The 16,820-nt window shown below is 30.0% G+C and overlaps 3 protein-coding genes across 3 annotated transcripts; all 3 read right to left on the bottom strand.

Moving 5' to 3' along the window:
* Positions 1–1,011: 1,011 nt before the first annotated feature.
* Alk (Anaplastic lymphoma kinase) lies at positions 1,012–6,732 on the bottom strand. The gene is made up of 18 exons (XM_047063238.2): positions 6,084–6,732; positions 5,814–6,009; positions 5,620–5,756; positions 5,447–5,563; positions 5,145–5,389; positions 4,803–5,091; positions 4,641–4,742; positions 4,400–4,580; positions 3,981–4,327; positions 3,406–3,924; positions 3,260–3,346; positions 2,990–3,203; positions 2,598–2,938; positions 2,322–2,528; positions 2,138–2,257; positions 2,021–2,070; positions 1,716–1,961; positions 1,012–1,631 (listed from the first exon to the last, which is right to left on the bottom strand). Exons 1-18 carry the CDS (start codon positions 6,313–6,315, stop codon positions 1,254–1,256), a joined length of 4,008 nt encoding a protein of 1,335 aa, XP_046919194.1. The 5' UTR covers positions 6,316–6,732; the 3' UTR covers positions 1,012–1,253.
* A 384-nt stretch (positions 6,733–7,116) lies between these two features.
* Positions 7,117–9,820, bottom strand: LOC124499349 (cathepsin F). Its single transcript, XM_047063243.2, has 6 exons — positions 8,559–9,820; positions 8,432–8,498; positions 7,998–8,363; positions 7,841–7,921; positions 7,427–7,779; positions 7,117–7,364 (listed from the first exon to the last, which is right to left on the bottom strand). The coding sequence occupies exons 1-6, from the start codon at positions 8,688–8,690 to the stop codon at positions 7,290–7,292; spliced, it is 1,074 nt and encodes a 357-aa protein (XP_046919199.1). The 5' UTR covers positions 8,691–9,820; the 3' UTR covers positions 7,117–7,289.
* Positions 8,672–15,704, bottom strand: LOC124499347 (uncharacterized). Its single transcript, XM_075736137.1, has 2 exons — positions 10,070–15,704; positions 8,672–9,958 (listed from the first exon to the last, which is right to left on the bottom strand). The coding sequence occupies exons 1-2, from the start codon at positions 15,125–15,127 to the stop codon at positions 8,927–8,929; spliced, it is 6,090 nt and encodes a 2,029-aa protein (XP_075592252.1). The 5' UTR covers positions 15,128–15,704; the 3' UTR covers positions 8,672–8,926.
* Positions 15,705–16,820: the final 1,116 nt, after the last annotated feature.

Here is a 16,820-nt window from a genome sequence, read left to right as displayed (position 1 = left end):
CATGTAATATCCGTCCTTTTATAATGATGATCATTATTATGGGAAAAGTTGAAAAGGAAATGAACAACATTTAATAAATAATTATCATATATACGGTGAATGAATAATACCTGTTTGCAATAACAATTTCTCTCTCTCTCTTTCATCTATCTTATTTTATTGTTTATCGCTTGAACCCTAGTGAAATATCGCCTATATTATCAACAGGTGTGTTTGTGTTAAACCCATCAAATCAATCTTTTATTGTTCCGATAAAGAGAAAAAGATGATATTTTTTTTGTTGCAGCCATTCTGAAGTATAGAGGTGAAAGAACTGGATTGTTCTTTTTTCGGAACAAAAATAACTAAATAGAAAATGAAAAAATAAGAAGAAAAAGGGTCATTATCACTCTGACAATGTGAAAAGATTAATTTATCTTACTTTTTTTACTGTTACTCATCGATTACACGTAAGTTCATTGTCCGTAAGAGACGAATGGTGATGAGGTCGATGATATTTCTGTTTTTTGTTCGTGTGTGGGTCTTTGTATGTCCGGGTGGTTATAAAGCATGAAAAAAAGTGGTCTGTTAAAACTTGTACTGCCGATCCGAAATAATTCATCATTATCATACATTCGAATGTATGATTGATGGAATGATAATCATATAAATATCATCAATCGAATAGTTTAATGATTTTTATAATTGATTGATTGATATTCGATCTTATCAATCAATATGTCTGTGTGTGTGTGTGTGTGTGTGTGTGTGTGTATGGTGGTGATGGTTGTCGGAAAATTTATAACCGTTTCATTTTAATGATGATCATCATGATTTAAAGGATATCAAAATGTTTGATTGATAATGGCCTACAGCTATTTTGATCGGGTATTAATTTTGTTTTTGATATATATTTACGATTAATTGATTGAATTATTTTTTTTTATTTTGAATAATAAATGAAATGAATGATCATTTAATAGCTAAGCTTATCCATTTCAAGTCATAAAATCATCAAAATGCTTCTATAGATAAATGAATAAATTATACGAATTTTATTTTATTCATATATACATTCGACATAAAATTTTGCTCTCCATTCTATTCGGTTGAAAATTAACTTTCAAACAAAAAAAAATCGAAATGTTAAATTTATATAGATTAGCAAGAATAAACGAATTTTTTTTCCAATAATAAAATTAATTTTTTTTTTTGATTTTTCGTTTTCAAATCATGCCGAATGATTCATGTTGTTGATGATGATGATGATGATGTCAAATATTCTTATTTTGTACCATAGAATTATTAACATTTACATTTACATATCTAACTGATGGATTTTGATTGTTAAATCTGTTTGGATCCAAAATGATTTCCGAATTATATGGATTTCGTTGATTTAAGTAATCAAAATTATAAGATGAATTTGGATTTAATATTGAAGTTGAATCATGATGAACATGATTGTGGCTATCAATTGTATCGAAATTTTTGTTATGATCATCGTTATTACAGCTTAATGTCGAACAAGTATCAGGTGATAATAATTCGGTTTTTTCCGTTGCAACGCTATAATTAGAGTTGGTTTGTGAACCAAAATTATTTGGTATTAGATAATCAGTTGCATCAGGTGGTGGTCTCATCAAAGTGGTCTGAAATAATTATCACATTTCAAAGAATAAAAAAAATAATAAAATTATACTGATAAATAGTATTAAATTGGATTTATAACGAACATCTTTTTCCATTGATGCTGAACGATGGAATATGGGCAATGGAACATTGAGAATATTTGGATCTCGTAAACAATTACCAATGCTATCGATTATTGTCGTGAAATTAGGACGGAGTTCAGGGCTAGCGTTCCAGCATTGCATCATTATATCATAAACAAGAGGTGGAGTCAACGAATTCGGACATTCTAAACGTCCACCAGCTGTCACTAATTGCATCACTTCTTGATTTCCTCTTCCTGGATAAGGCTATCATGAAGCAAACATAGGAATAATGCATGATTTGTTACATCAAATATTATAATTACCAAGTATCCCATTGACATCACTTCCCATAAAAGAACACCAAAACTCCATACTAAAATTGAAAAAAATAATTCAAAAATTGATTTTGATTGAATATGAATTTAATGCAATATATATACCGTCAGTTTTCGATGTAAATATTCCATCCAAAAAAGCTTCGGGTGGCATCCATTTCACTGGTAGCATTGCCTTACCACCTTTCCTGTAGTAATTTGCTCGATAAATATCTCTTGCCATTCCTTTAATTATGGATTAATTGACAGATTAAACAGAAAATTATTCAACTCTTATTTTCAAGCTTACCAAAATCGGCAATTTTCACAACGATTCCACTATTGTTGAATCCATTTTTGTAATTGTTTAGATCAAAATTGCCATTACTATTGAATGTTTGATTTGTATTTCCATTAAGATTCATTTTGATTTTTGAAGTAAGTAGACAATTTCGTGCTGCAATATCCCTATGAATGAAATGATTTGCTTCTAAATATTGACACCCACAAGCAACGTCTGATTCCAAGAAATAAAACAAAAGTGAATGATTAAAAAAAATTGTATATTGATGAGGATATAATTCACCTAAAGCCATCACAAGTAGATCGCCCATAACTAGTGTTGATGGTTTCTCTGCAACACTTCGGTTTTCACGCAAAAATGTTCTCAAATCTCCTCCAGATAACAATTCCAGAATGATAAAACGAGGCATCTTTTCAAAACAAATTCCAATAAATCTAACGATATTTCTATGATGGAATTTCGACATGATCAACGCTTCCATGAGAAAATCCATTTCTGCTTGTTTATTGGCTGAGTATTCAGGCAACGTTTTCACGGCAACGGGTAGTTCATCGTTGGTTTCATCAGGCATATTATGAAGAAATCCTTGATATACTTCGCCAAATGCTCCTTGGCCTAAAGCTCTGAAATAAAAATTTTCTTTTAAAGATCGAACCAAAATAAAAGCAACTTACTTGACAAGATTAAGTTTTTCTCTTTGAATTTCGCGTAGATCACCCAGTGTACATGTGGATCCACCGAATTCATAGTTTGGATTGTATTCCGTAATAATATTATGGCTTCTTAGACGACTTAATTGTAAATCAGTTGAATCGCTATTTGATAAAAGATACATGTCACTCGGTTCAGTTGGTTGTTGTTTCTTTTTTGAGTTTCGTCTCTGAAACACTAGGAATAAGATTAGAGATTTTGATTAAAATTAGGATTTCTAATTCAATAATTACCTATCAAAATAAATGTTATTAATATAAGAGCGACAGAAATGATAAATAATGCAGCCCAAAGAATTAACTCATATCTTGGTGGTTCATCTATTAAACAAAAGAATGATTCGAATTTTTTTTGCATCAAAATGTCAGTAAATACATACAGACACAGGAATCAGGTATAAATTTTTCGTGACCACAGATACAATATTTGTTTGTAATATTCTGAAATTCGCCTGTTATTAGACATGAAAATTGGCCATCATTGCAGCAATTATCGATTTGTGGGATGATCATGGCAAAACCATTCGCAGGAATTTCTTCTTGTTCAGACAATGATAACATGTTTGGATTACTAAACGATTGCAAAAATGATTGATTGAATGCAACGTATGATGTTCCACCATCACCGGCATCGTATGGTTTGTTCACATTTCCACCGTTAAACCCACCACCACCACCACCTGCAAATTGACAAGAACTACCACCACCACCACCGAAACCACCAGTTACTCGCCATTTTGATAATCTAGGGCAAGGAATTCCACCTACAGCACCATACAATAATGATTGGCCAGTTTGATTGTTTTGAATAATTGTGGAAGTATTCCATCCACCACCGGCTCCATCTCCAGTTCCCTCATATCCCAAATTGTAAATATCAAATCCCCTACCATGTTGAGCTTCATAATAAAAATGAGAATGATATCGTTTTTCAATAAATCAAGTTCATTCTTACCAGATGATAATTTGAAATTTGGATTGAACTTGCCATTACCACCACCTCCTCCACCTGCTATCAACAATGGTTCCCATTTGTCATTTAAATTGGAATTAGGATTGAGTTTAAAAATATATGTAGCACCACCACCACCACCGCCAATGGATATTTTAGAATTTTTGCCGGGATATTTACATTGATCGAAATTGTTTGTGAATTCTGAACAAACATTGCTACCCGAATGACCAATGACAAGAAAAATTGTATCACCTTCTTGGAAATGAAATATAGCTCGCACCAGAGATCCTAGTCCCCCTGGATGATCATATAAGCCGCGACCTCCATTTCCTCCTTTGGCAATGATTCTGAAAAAAATATACATAAATTACATATAAAATAATCAAATATAATTCGAAATAATTTTCAATTTATATTACGTATAATATCCAGTTTTTGGTACAATCCACATTTGTGTTCCATTTATGTTCAAATTGAGATTAAGATTTTTATTTTTTTCAAACACAGCGGCACGAGTTGAAGAATTTAAATAAAACAATTCACATTGTGTATAGGTTGGACCTAAGTTTCCTGTAGCACCACATGAGGTAAAGGTAAAAGCTTTATAATAGATAAAATAAACATTAGTTCACTGATCAAAAATTGAATAAATTTTATTACCAGTGATTGATTTATTTCTTGGAATTGAGAAAAATTTTTCCGTGTCATCCTGTTCTTTTCCTGGAATGAACAATGGAATGCGTCGTTCATTCTCCGGAACATCTAAAAAAGTGGACAATAAATGAATATGGATTCGAACAAATTGCGTCATAATAACAATACCGATTCCGAAACATGATTTAGTTAAGCTAAAATTATCAATGGCTACGTAAACTTTTTGTCCAAATGTACTGGTACTTTTCAATCCTAATGCAACTCCAAATTTAAGACGATACCTATGATGAAAATTTGCCGGTAATGTTACAGTAACATTTGCCCATTTTGATGATAATTTGTTGTTGAAAAAACGCCATAATTGAATCGGTTTATGTTTATCATTATTATCAACGTATGGCTCAAGCTCCAGAGCTAAATCAATCGATATAGTATGAAAAATATAAGAAAAGTGAATCTACAAAAATCAATTGATTATTATTAACATTTCATTTTCGAATGAAAACAAACCTTGCAACTGTTAAAATAATTTGAGGAGGTTATGGAATGATATAAAGGAATCGAATCGAACAATGGACTTTTAAGATATGAAATCAAAGCAAATTTATGAACTCCTTTGAATACGACACCCAATGATCCAGAATCGGATCCATTTGCTAAATGTATCCATTGACCACTTGAATTCGGTTCATCATAGTTGAACCAAGAGCAAAAATCATGATCAAAATTACAATAGCTTCCGGGAGGTAGAAGATCTATAAAAAAAAGAAAAATTAATTAAATTAAATTTAAATGATGATGATTTGGATTACCGCAATTTTGTTGTTCATCATCTCCAAACGGACAATCTTTGAATATGTTGCAAATGCTTTGATTGGATAGGCAATAATTGCTATCATGGCATTGATATTCACAGTCGCTTGTCTCACCTAAATTAAATTGATGATGAGTCAACAAATGGTAGCAAATTTTGTAATAATATTACTTTTTCGTTGTTTGTCAATAATTTTCACATAATTTAAAGCGATATAATCCGAATCTGAATTAATGGTCAAAAATTTAATTTCCAGCAAAATGTTCATCTTGTGATATCTAGGCATGCCTACAGAATATGTTTTCCATCTAAAAAACAGATTCGATTAATACAAACAATTTTTTTTATTTGGGCAATAATTTTACTTTTGATCCCGATCTCCTTTGATCTTTAAGATTTGTGATTCAATTTGTTCTTGACGAATGACAATTTGTATGAAGCCAAAAAAATTCATATTAACTTGAAAACTGAATTCATAATCATAATCGCTTGAATACAGTGTTGGACTTTTAATCGATACGATATCCGTTTGTGGATTAGGACGAACGACAAGTATTTTTTCTAAATAAAATGAATAAACAGAATCCAGGATTCGAATTGTTAGGAAAACATATTGAATGTGGCAATTTACAAACCTTGATTATTTTTTTCATAATCATCAAAAAACAGATCTGTATGATTGAACATTGGTTGAAATTGAGCAATGCCATTATTGTTATTTAGAATCCAATTACAAAGGGTAGCATCATTAAAATCACAGTTAATTTTTTCTAAAATATTTTGACTATTAATCGCTAATAATAAATCAACGATAAAGATTAGCACAATATTAAATGATTTTATTTTGACGATAATTGTGTTTTTCATCTCGATTCAACGGAGAATTGTCCAGTTAAAAGCTGTGATTAAAAAAAATTTGACATCTTGTTCATGACGTTACATTTACGATTTAACTTGAAACATTTGAACGATATCGTTTTTGTTTTCAAATTCTTGCAATATGAAACAAAATTTCCAACAAAAGTGTTCATTGTTAATGTTCATTAATTATTATTTCTGTAATATTTTTTTTTTCTAGTGAAAAAAATTTAAAACAACTTAAAAACTGTCAAAACATCAATGAAAATCCAGTTTGAGGATTTTTTTTCTCTGATTTTTCAAGTGGAACAAACACACAAAATTCAAAAACACAAAACACAGAATTTGTTTGAGGATAAATAAAGCACACCAATTTAGAATTTTATATGTGATGTTGTGAGTTGGTGAATGTCGAGATGAAAGACGACTATGATGATGGAGGCAGAATAATAAGAATAGAGTGCAGAAAAAAACGATGCGTCGTTATATGTGCGTGTGTATGGATGCAAGAGCATCGCAAGATGTTTACGTAACGTTCTATTGGCGAAAACTGAACTGAACAGAATATTCTCTTTGTATATATAAATGACTAATAGGGAATAGAGAATATTTCAATCTTTACTATATAGCTTTCGATGGACAGTGCTTTCAGCGATAAGCAATATACATCCAATAGTTTTTGTCCGCCATACAAAGAAAATAGAATTTGAATGATTCAATAGAATTTTCTCTCTTTCTTAACAGATTTTTAATACCATTGTATTATTTGATTTCGTAATCATTTCATGTCAATAAAAATAATCAACTGAATTTGACAATTTTCTTATTTATTTTTTTATTGATATAAAAAAAATAATCAATAGATCAGTGAGATAAACATCAAAAAGCAATTAATTCATTTAAATCTCAACATAAATTATTGCTTTCAATGATTGTTATGATAATTTATCAACTGTCAAATTCTGACATTGTTGTTGTATTGATTAATTGACCACTGCTGAAGAAGCCATTTGACTTACCCCACAAGTATCACTGCCACGATATACACGATAATATCCCTGAATTTCATTAAAAATAATTTCATTGATTTAAAGATTCTAATGCTGAGAATATTGTTTACCTTTTCACCCCAGGTTCTTCCCCAGCTATTTTTAATGATCCAATATGGTTGTATTTTATGTAGAATACGGGTTTTGCCCGTACCATAACCAACAATTAAAACACCGTGATCCAGACTGCTAGGATTGCATAGCCAATTGGGCGGATGTGAAATACCACCAAAATAGAATTGCATTGCATTTGCATTGATTCCAATGGAAATGGGACCATTATGATAGAGATAATTTTTGATGTATGTTTCATTTTTTGGTAGCTCAACATATGAATCAATCTTTACATGAGAAAGTGATTTTTTGAAATGACATTTTTCATTTTCTGCATCATAAGGATAATCAGTTTCAGATTCAATACCTCCTGTGAATGTGAAATTTATATGAAATGTGAATATCTATTTATTTGAACACATAATATATACCTAATTGAATAACCGTTTTGAATGCATTTGTTGGTAGTCCTCCACCACAGCCATTGTCAAGCGTATCACAATCGACAAGTTCTAATAAGAAGGTAGATAAAAATATTCATACTTTCTGGATTGTTGAATAAATCAAATTGATGATTGGTGATTATACCTTGCTCGGAAAGAGAAACCGATTCGTTACGTTTCAAGGCCCAAACACCTTCAATATTGCCTGTTGCACTGAATGCCCAACAAGAACCGCATTGTTCCTGATTTTTTACACTACTTACAACACCTAATTTTTGTCGCCAATCAAATGAATCTGGAGCATTATCATGAAAATAATAATCGTCAATTTCCGGCTGTTCTTCGTTTGGTGTATATAAATCTGGCCGTAATCCTAAATGATGTTTAAATTCTTCATAGGTCATGTCTGTGGCCGGTGTTATACCATATACAGCTGATCCTAATTCATTTTGATTGAGCATTCGAATTTTTAGCAAATTTTGCCTGAATATCTTGAAACGTTTTGCTTTCTCTATAAAGAATTATATCCAGTTAATATGAATAATTTTGACTTTGATTTATATTAGCAAAATTGCAAACCTGCTAAATCATTTCTATACGGTTTATTGTGTTTGCGTATAAATTCTTCGAACAAAATCACTTCATTCTAGTGAAACAGTAAGACATGAATAACAAATGTAAGTTTCTTTTTATTTTATTATCAAACCTTAAGTAATGGGAATAAATGAGAAGGATCCAAAAACAAATGATTTATTTCTTCAATATCTTCATTTGTATTACAAAATATATTAGATGATAATGATAACAAGAATAAAGATGTCAAAATAATATGTAGCATTTTTAATTCGGTATGAAACAACAACAACAAGTCATAAAATTTTTTTTAATGAATGAATGATAAAAATTTGAAACGCAATTAATGTTGAATAAAACAAACAAATTGAAACTCAACTCAAATTCAGAAATATATAAACAAAACGAGAAAAAAAAATCAAAGAAAATGATAAGGCATTTGATGATAAACAAACTGGTGAAAAAATATGAAAATATTTATCAAAAATATTCAATCATCAACTAAATCGGTGGCGCTCCATGTAAATAAATTTTCTTCAATGTCATTGTATAATCATTCCGTAATAGGCAATTGAATTCATTTTCATCTTTAGGTATAATAAGGAATATTAAAAGCAATAGTAAGAGAAAAAAATAAAATGGTAGAGAATATTGAAAGATACGTTTAAACCGTTTTATCTGAGTTGATGGTGGTGTTGATGAACCATCATTATCACTATTATCAATAATCGTATCAAGTGATGATTTAGGATTTCGAATCGGCTTTTGTGTGGATTCAATTTTTTCATATCTATTGCCATTAATTTTAGCTTCCAACACATTCATGTCGATGACTTTTAGACTTTTAACATCACAATGTTTACGAATTTTTTTACTTCGAATTTTAGCTTGTTTTGTTGCAGATAATGTTTTATGATCATTATCCGATGATGATGAATTTCTAATATTATTCCAAGTTTTCATCGTAGAAAAATTTAAGTTATTGACAGTCGATGGCGATGATGATGATGAAGATGAAGATTTTGACGATTGAACGGGATTTTTGTCGATCAATTCTTTATCATTTTCGCCATCATTTGTGAAAAATTCAGTTTTGTTTCTTCTTTGTTTAGTTTTAGTTTTTGGTTCTTTAGAATCTGATGGTTTCTGGACTTTTAAGCCAGTTTGAAATGAGTGCTCATTATCATGCGATAGACTAATTGAAAACGTCGGTAATGGCAAAGTTCGATTTCTGTTTGTCATGAGATTTTTATTTTTAACAACCTGTATTCCAAATTTCTCTCGTTTATCATCATCATCATCATCATCATCAATTATTGGTCCCAATTGGGATTTCAAATTTTCATCGCTATCGATTTGAGAACATTTTCCAGCGATATCATTTTTTTGTTCGGTAGCTGATTTTTTGCCAATTTCACTGAGCATGAGTTGTGTGATGTTGTGCTGCAATGTAGTAATTGTAGAATTTAAGTTTTCACCAGAAATTTTATCATTGGTATCATTATTCTCATTCATTCGGTGCAAATGATTTTGGTTTTCATTTTGGGACAATCTTTTGTTTTGTTCAAATGATTCAAAAGAACTTTTTGTTTCTTTGCATGTTGTCATATCAAATTGTTTGGAGCTAGTATTGGAAATTTTTATTGATTTTGTGGAAGAAATATCAAGACTATTTGATAATTTTTCCTTATCAACATTTTCAAGTGGTTGCAAATCAATGATTGACATTTTTAGGTCTGATTTTTGAGTTCTAGTACCTTTAATCGATAGATAATCTAGCCAATCGTCAGAAGAAACAGGAATATGAAATTTGTTAACTACTTTTTTGGAAACATTAGAATAAATGAATTTCGATCGGTCCATACTTGATTTCGTTTCATACTGATCTACTACAGCTTTCTTTTCTCTATTATCGCCCGTTGAATAATCAGATTTAATTAGAATTGAATGAGGATCTGAAATGTCTTTTTCGTTTGATTCTGTGATTGTAATTGGTAGAGTTGTAATTTTGATATTTGGAATAGCGCGATCGGCATATTCATGATTGAATTCAGAAAATAATAGCATCTCTGAATTATTTGAATTTTTAAGCATTGATTCTTCAATTTTTTTCATATCCATTTTCGATTCATCAGATTCTTGTTGATTGGGCAAATGGAATTTTTCTCCAGAGTTGCTTTCAAGTGGTTGTTGATCTAAGATCGACGTTTGAAATTCTGATTTCATAACATAAAATACTTGAGGTGTCAAATAATCCAGCCAATCATCTGAAAAAGGTTTTGTTGATTTTATGGATTCAGGGTTGTCATCAAATTTATTCATTTCTATTTCTTTAGATTTCAAATCATTTTGATTATCTCCATGTACTTTATCCTGAACGATATTATTATCGTATGAGAAGTTTGTTTTAGTTTCTTGCTGGTAAATGATAGACATCTGAAGTCCGTGTTCAGAAGTTTTCAAGTTTTGAGGCGATAAATAATCCATCCAATCATCAGAGCTGCTGAAAATGTTTGTTTTCGTTTCGAATTTTGACTTATTATCTTGATCGATGTTAGATTCTGATTTGAATATGTTTTTTTCAGTTTTTTTCATCAAGATATTTTTGTTTTCGATTTTGGAAATGGAGTCATGTTTGTCAGAAATGCAAAATTGATCTACCGAATCAAAATGAACATCATTTTTTGAATTTGTTTCCAAATCACAATGTACATTTTCAATCTCATTCCAATTGATTAATTCATTAAAATCATTTGTTGGTCTTGGTATTGATGTAGCTGGAGTCAAATAATCAATCCAATCATTCAATGACACAGATGGTTGTTCAGTCTGGTTCTTGTATTTTAGATTCATATTTTTCACCGTTTTTGGCTGTTCGTCGGTTAGATCGAGTTTGACTCCTCTTGTTTCATCATCTTCCTTTTTGCAATAAGTTGACTTTGTGCTTTTTGATGATTGTTGATTTATTCTTGATTGAATCAAATCTTCAAACTGTTGAATTTTTAATTGTTGATTATTGAAGCTAGAATCCTCTAACAATACAGTTATTTGCATAATAATATATTCGATTTGTTTAGTTATTGCATCAATTCTCGATTCCAGATCAATGAGTGCAGAATCGTCTTCATCTTGATTTTCACTTATACTTTCATTAGAATCGATTGATAATGGTGAATGATCATAATCGTCGGTGATTAACATTGATTCATCCATAACGATTATTTTATTTGTTTCTTCATCTTCCAAATCATCATTTGAGACTATGTTCTTGTGAGAATGAATTAATATTGGAATCGAGTCGATATTTTCGTATGAATCAGTTTTGGGATCATTTTCATCAAATGTTTCGATGATTGATTCAAAAATTTTTCTTTCATCATCCTGATCATTTTCTTCATGAATCATCTGATCATCATTATCAGAATGAAAAATTTGCTTAGGCTTATAATTGGCTGATGGTCTATTTTCAATGGATGAAAGATTTGAAAATGAGAAAAGTTCGTTGAATTTATCAATTATGTCTTTCCTATCTGGTTTGCTTGATGATTGTTTCGATGAAACAACGCTTTGATCAATTGGTACTATACTTGAATCTTTTTTCTCAACTTGATCATATTTATCAGGAAGGTCTGATATGGATGAATGATCATCGTTGGTTTCTGGATTTTGATATTCCATCCATTTATTGAATTTTCGTTTTTTATTCTTTTTTGATTTTTTAGAATTTTTTGACTTTGACTCATTTATGATATTTTTACCAAATACTAGCGTTTTTTTATCTGTATTCACCAAAACATCGGACAAATTTGATGTAATAATTTTTGCTTGAATAGTTTTCATTACTGTATCTTCATTTATATGTTCGTTATTATAGTTGCTAACGTTTGCAGTTCCATCGGCTGTATGCAAATAATCTAACCAATCGTCTGATATAGATGATGGTAATTTGAAGATTGAAGGAGAAATATTTTCGGTATCGATAAATGAATCAACGGTTGTCGTATGTTGGATTGAAGATGGTTTAAAGTTTTCGGATTGTAACATAGGTATGTTATCAAAGCCAATGTCTTCATCGATTACAGACAGTATTTTTTGTTCAATTGAATCCAAAGTAACTGGAGAAGGATTTTCATATGTTTTTTCAATTCGATTCAATGATGAACTTGAACCTTGTTTCGATTTCTTCTTTTTCGATTTTTTCTTTGAGGTTTTTCCAGTTATTTTTGTCGTTTCAAAAGTATTTGCAAGAATTTCAGAAGAATTGTCAATGTCATCTACAATTTCGTTATTATTATGTAAAATATTTCTCAATGAATTAGACAACGGTATGTCAACATTATTTTCATTGATAGATATTGACTTTGTCGATTCAAAATTGATTGGTTCGGAATTTTTCAAATCATCTTTCGATAATGCTTCATCAATTTCCGGTTCAATATTATTACATCGTTCAACAATGTCATCTGTTTCTTCTAGCGATCCGTTATTGTCAAATAGTTTATTATTTTCATTGATGATGTCAAAACTTAAGCTCTGTGTTGGTGGTAAATATTCTATTTTCGTTACATTTTCATTTTCGTCATCATTTTGATCCGGTGTTTGTTGTACAGTTTGATTTTTCAATTTAGTTTTTTCATTATCGATAGATATTTTGGTTTGATTGACATCAAGTTTTTCATCATTATTATTTTTTCGATTCAAAGAAATTTCATAAACATTATTGGAGGTTGTTTTCATTTTGGGAGTCAGATAATCCAACCAATCATCATCATACGAAACATTCAGATTGAATTTTTCAGATCGATAATAATTCTGTTCAGAATTTTCCACTATTCTACTCAAATTTTTTTCTGAAATCAATTTCGATTCACTCATCTCCATTGGTTTATCGTCTCCTTGATGTTGAGATTTTTTATCATCAGCAGCAGATAAATGATTAGATTCCAGCACAGGATCAGTTATTTCTGAGGTGATTTGTATTGTCTTACGCAATTTTGATTTCTTTTTTGATTTTTTCTTTCTTTTCGATGATTGTTGTTGTTTCTGCCTATCATTTTTGTTCGCTGAATTGTTCAATTGTATAGAAGGTGGATTCATCAAAACATTTGTAGACGAATTTGATTCTTCATCAATGTCAATACTGTCAATGGGAATCGTTTCATTTGAAACAACAAAATTGATACCGGGTGCTTGTGATAAAACATTATTGCTATTGTTGTAATTATTCGATTTGAATTTTTTCATTTTTTTCAAATTACTTGTGGATGGATCAGTGATTATTTCATCAATTTTGTCTCCCGAAGTTGTTTGTTCAGTAATTTCATCACGAATATGAACTTTTGTTATCGATATATTTTCATGGTTTATGATTGTTACGTCTTGTTTTACATTATCATCAATTATACCATTGATGATAGTTTCGGTAGGCATCTCTGTTTTTTCAAAATGTTCAATTTTTTCGTCTAATTCATTCTTTCCATTATTGATAGAATCAAATTCATTTGATGATTTAGTACTGTCTATAAAAACTTCTAGAATCTCTTCAGCCGACTGATTCATATTTGTTCTTTTAGTCTTTAATTTTTTAATGGCTGAAGGTTGTTCATTTTCCATCGATGATAATTCTTCATTTGATTCATCTACAACGATTGTTTCCATAAATTCTTCAGATTCGTGGATGCTGGAAGTTTCCGTATTATCATTTACCAATTTTACTAAATGATCATTTGGACTATCTTGTGATTCTTCTTCAAATTCATCATATACTTCGACAATTTCATCATGCAGTCGAGCTTTCGGTTTTTCATCTTTTACTGGTTCATTTTCAAGTTCAATGTATACTTCATAAATTTTCGTGCTGTCTTCGTCTGAAGATTCATTATTTTCATTTAAAATAGTAGTTGTAGATTTGATAAGATGCTCGGTTATATCATCAAAATACTTAACTGGTGTTGTATAATTGTTATTTATGAGGTCTTCGTTCGAAATCGAATCGAAATCAAATGATGGTTGGTGTTCAGACTTTTGCAATGTGAATGTTTTAATTTCGGTTATCTTTTTAGGTTTTTTATTGATAATTCGTTTAATAATTTTAGAAGAAGGCCTGATATTCTTAGGTTCAATAATCACATCAGTTGATTCAAGTAATTTTCTATGAGAATCGATTTCAATGATATAACTGAATGAATCTAATTTTTTCATTAATACTTCCAAATTTGTCATGATTTGATCAAACATTTCTCCATGATTTAGTGTAAAATCAAAACTAGCCAATGTCTTATCCATAATCTCTTGTTGTGAACGAATCTCATTGACGAATGTTTGAAATTCTTCATCTTCAATACTTTTACGATTCTCAAACTGTTTCAATTTTTTTACCAATTCATGTTTCAAAATTTTGTATCGAATGATAATGGCGATTCTATTGATTGAATTATCCAAATCGTTCAATTCTTGTTCAAAAGAATTTTCTTTGATTAACTTGTTATTTTTAAAACAATCTATTTGTTCAATGGTTTCGACGGTTTTTGTCTGCAATTCTTTCAAAGTTTCCAAATCTATATCATTGTATTCTTCAATGATAATTGTTATATATTCGACATTCGATTGTATCAAATTGTATTCTTCATCGATATTTGATATATCGTTAAGATTATTTATTTTGGATTCAAGTTCTTTGAATGAATCATTCAGATAGACCATTTTTGGAACAAATTTCTGGTTGCCTACTATTTCCGTGATTTTGTTGAATCATTACAATAAGACTTTTATAATGACGTAGATTGAATTTCAAGCCCAACATTTTTGCATTGATCAGATGTTTATGATCAGCATTTATGGGTAGTCGTGTAATTTTTTGTGTAAATTCATCAACGGTTTGAATATCTTGTTTACAACATTTCAAAAAATATTCAGATGCTATTTGAAAATCTTCCAATTCCAAACGATAATTCCGTTTTTTAATGATCATATCCATCTTTTTCTTGTAAAAGTTCAATTTATTCAATAATGTTTGATCGTCAGTCAATTGGATGGCTTCGTTATAGATTGCATGAATTTGTTCAGATTTATATCGATGCATATTTATACCACAATTTATATCGAACAAAATGATTTCAATTTCTCGAATCAAGTTTTCTAGTTTTGATGAATCTGTAAAATCATTTTCATTTCCGAAATATGCTTCGTATTCCGGTTCATTAGGAATAGACTCAACAGATTGTTCAACTTTGGTCGCACTGATTTTTTCCAGGCTTGTATTTGGATTTTTATTTTCCTTTTTATATAATCGTTTCATAAAAGATTCTATTCGTGTTTGTTTCTTTTTTTCTTGCAAGTATTTCCAACGTTTTTCCAACAATTCTTTGGTTGTCTGAATAGTTAGGCCAAATTTTTCTAATATAAATGTCAGATCTACAATGTATTTGTCCAACTCTCCATCCAAATGGCAGATATTATCTTGTCGGAATTCGTCAAACAGATCTTTGTAATAAATGTAGGAAATTTCGATCGATTCGATTGTTCGCATATCATTACGTACGATTTTTTCGTTCAAATCATTATAATTGATTATCTGAATGCATTTAAGATTATCGAAATGATTATTGACATTCAGATAGAAATCATCAAGCAAATCTTTGAATGTGGATAATTTTTGAAATTTATCAATTTCTTGATCACATTTTTGTAATTCATTTGAAAGAGTTTGAATGATTTCTGTTGAATTATCATCTGGATGTTCAATAATATAGATTTCTATTCGTTTGACATTATTTCCAACTATTTTTCGGAGAAAATTTAACTTGAATTTCAAATCTTGACATTGATGGTTGGAATTGATAAAATACTGATGAATAAAAACAATGTCATTTTTTAATTTATGAATAAATATTCTCTTTTTCATGATGAGGGCCATGCGTTTTTGTTCTTCAGTTTCAGTTTCGACTATGGAAATTTTTTCGTCATCTTCTGCAGTCATCATCGAAACATTTTCGGCATCAACAGTAGTGATCAATTTTATAGTTTCTGAAAAATCTTCATCACTCATTTGTCGTTCATTATCAATAATCGGAATAATTTCGGTCATTTCATCAAACACAGGTTCTTCAGGAATAGATCGATTCAATTGACATAAATCGACAATATCTCTGGCTGATTTTAGCAAATTCATAGTACGTTTTATCATAGTCGATAATACTTTCATGTTACGGAAATCTGAAATTACAAAATGATTACGTTGATATAAAGAATCTTCGAGTTCAACTGGTGAATGTTGATGCTGTTCGAAAAATAATTGAAAAATTAAATCAATTTCTGCGACAGTTGGCATATTCTGAATGGAAGTGATTTCATCATTTTGAATCTTGTCATCATCGTCACATTTCACATTTAACAT

This window comes from Dermatophagoides farinae, chromosome 2 (genome assembly GCF_024713945.1).
Source record: "Dermatophagoides farinae isolate YC_2012a chromosome 2, ASM2471394v1, whole genome shotgun sequence".
Classification (NCBI taxonomy): Eukaryota; Metazoa; Arthropoda; class Arachnida; order Sarcoptiformes; family Pyroglyphidae; genus Dermatophagoides; species Dermatophagoides farinae.
The sequence above is the reverse complement of the archived record's forward strand: the minus strand, read 5'-3'. Positions and strand labels throughout refer to the sequence as shown.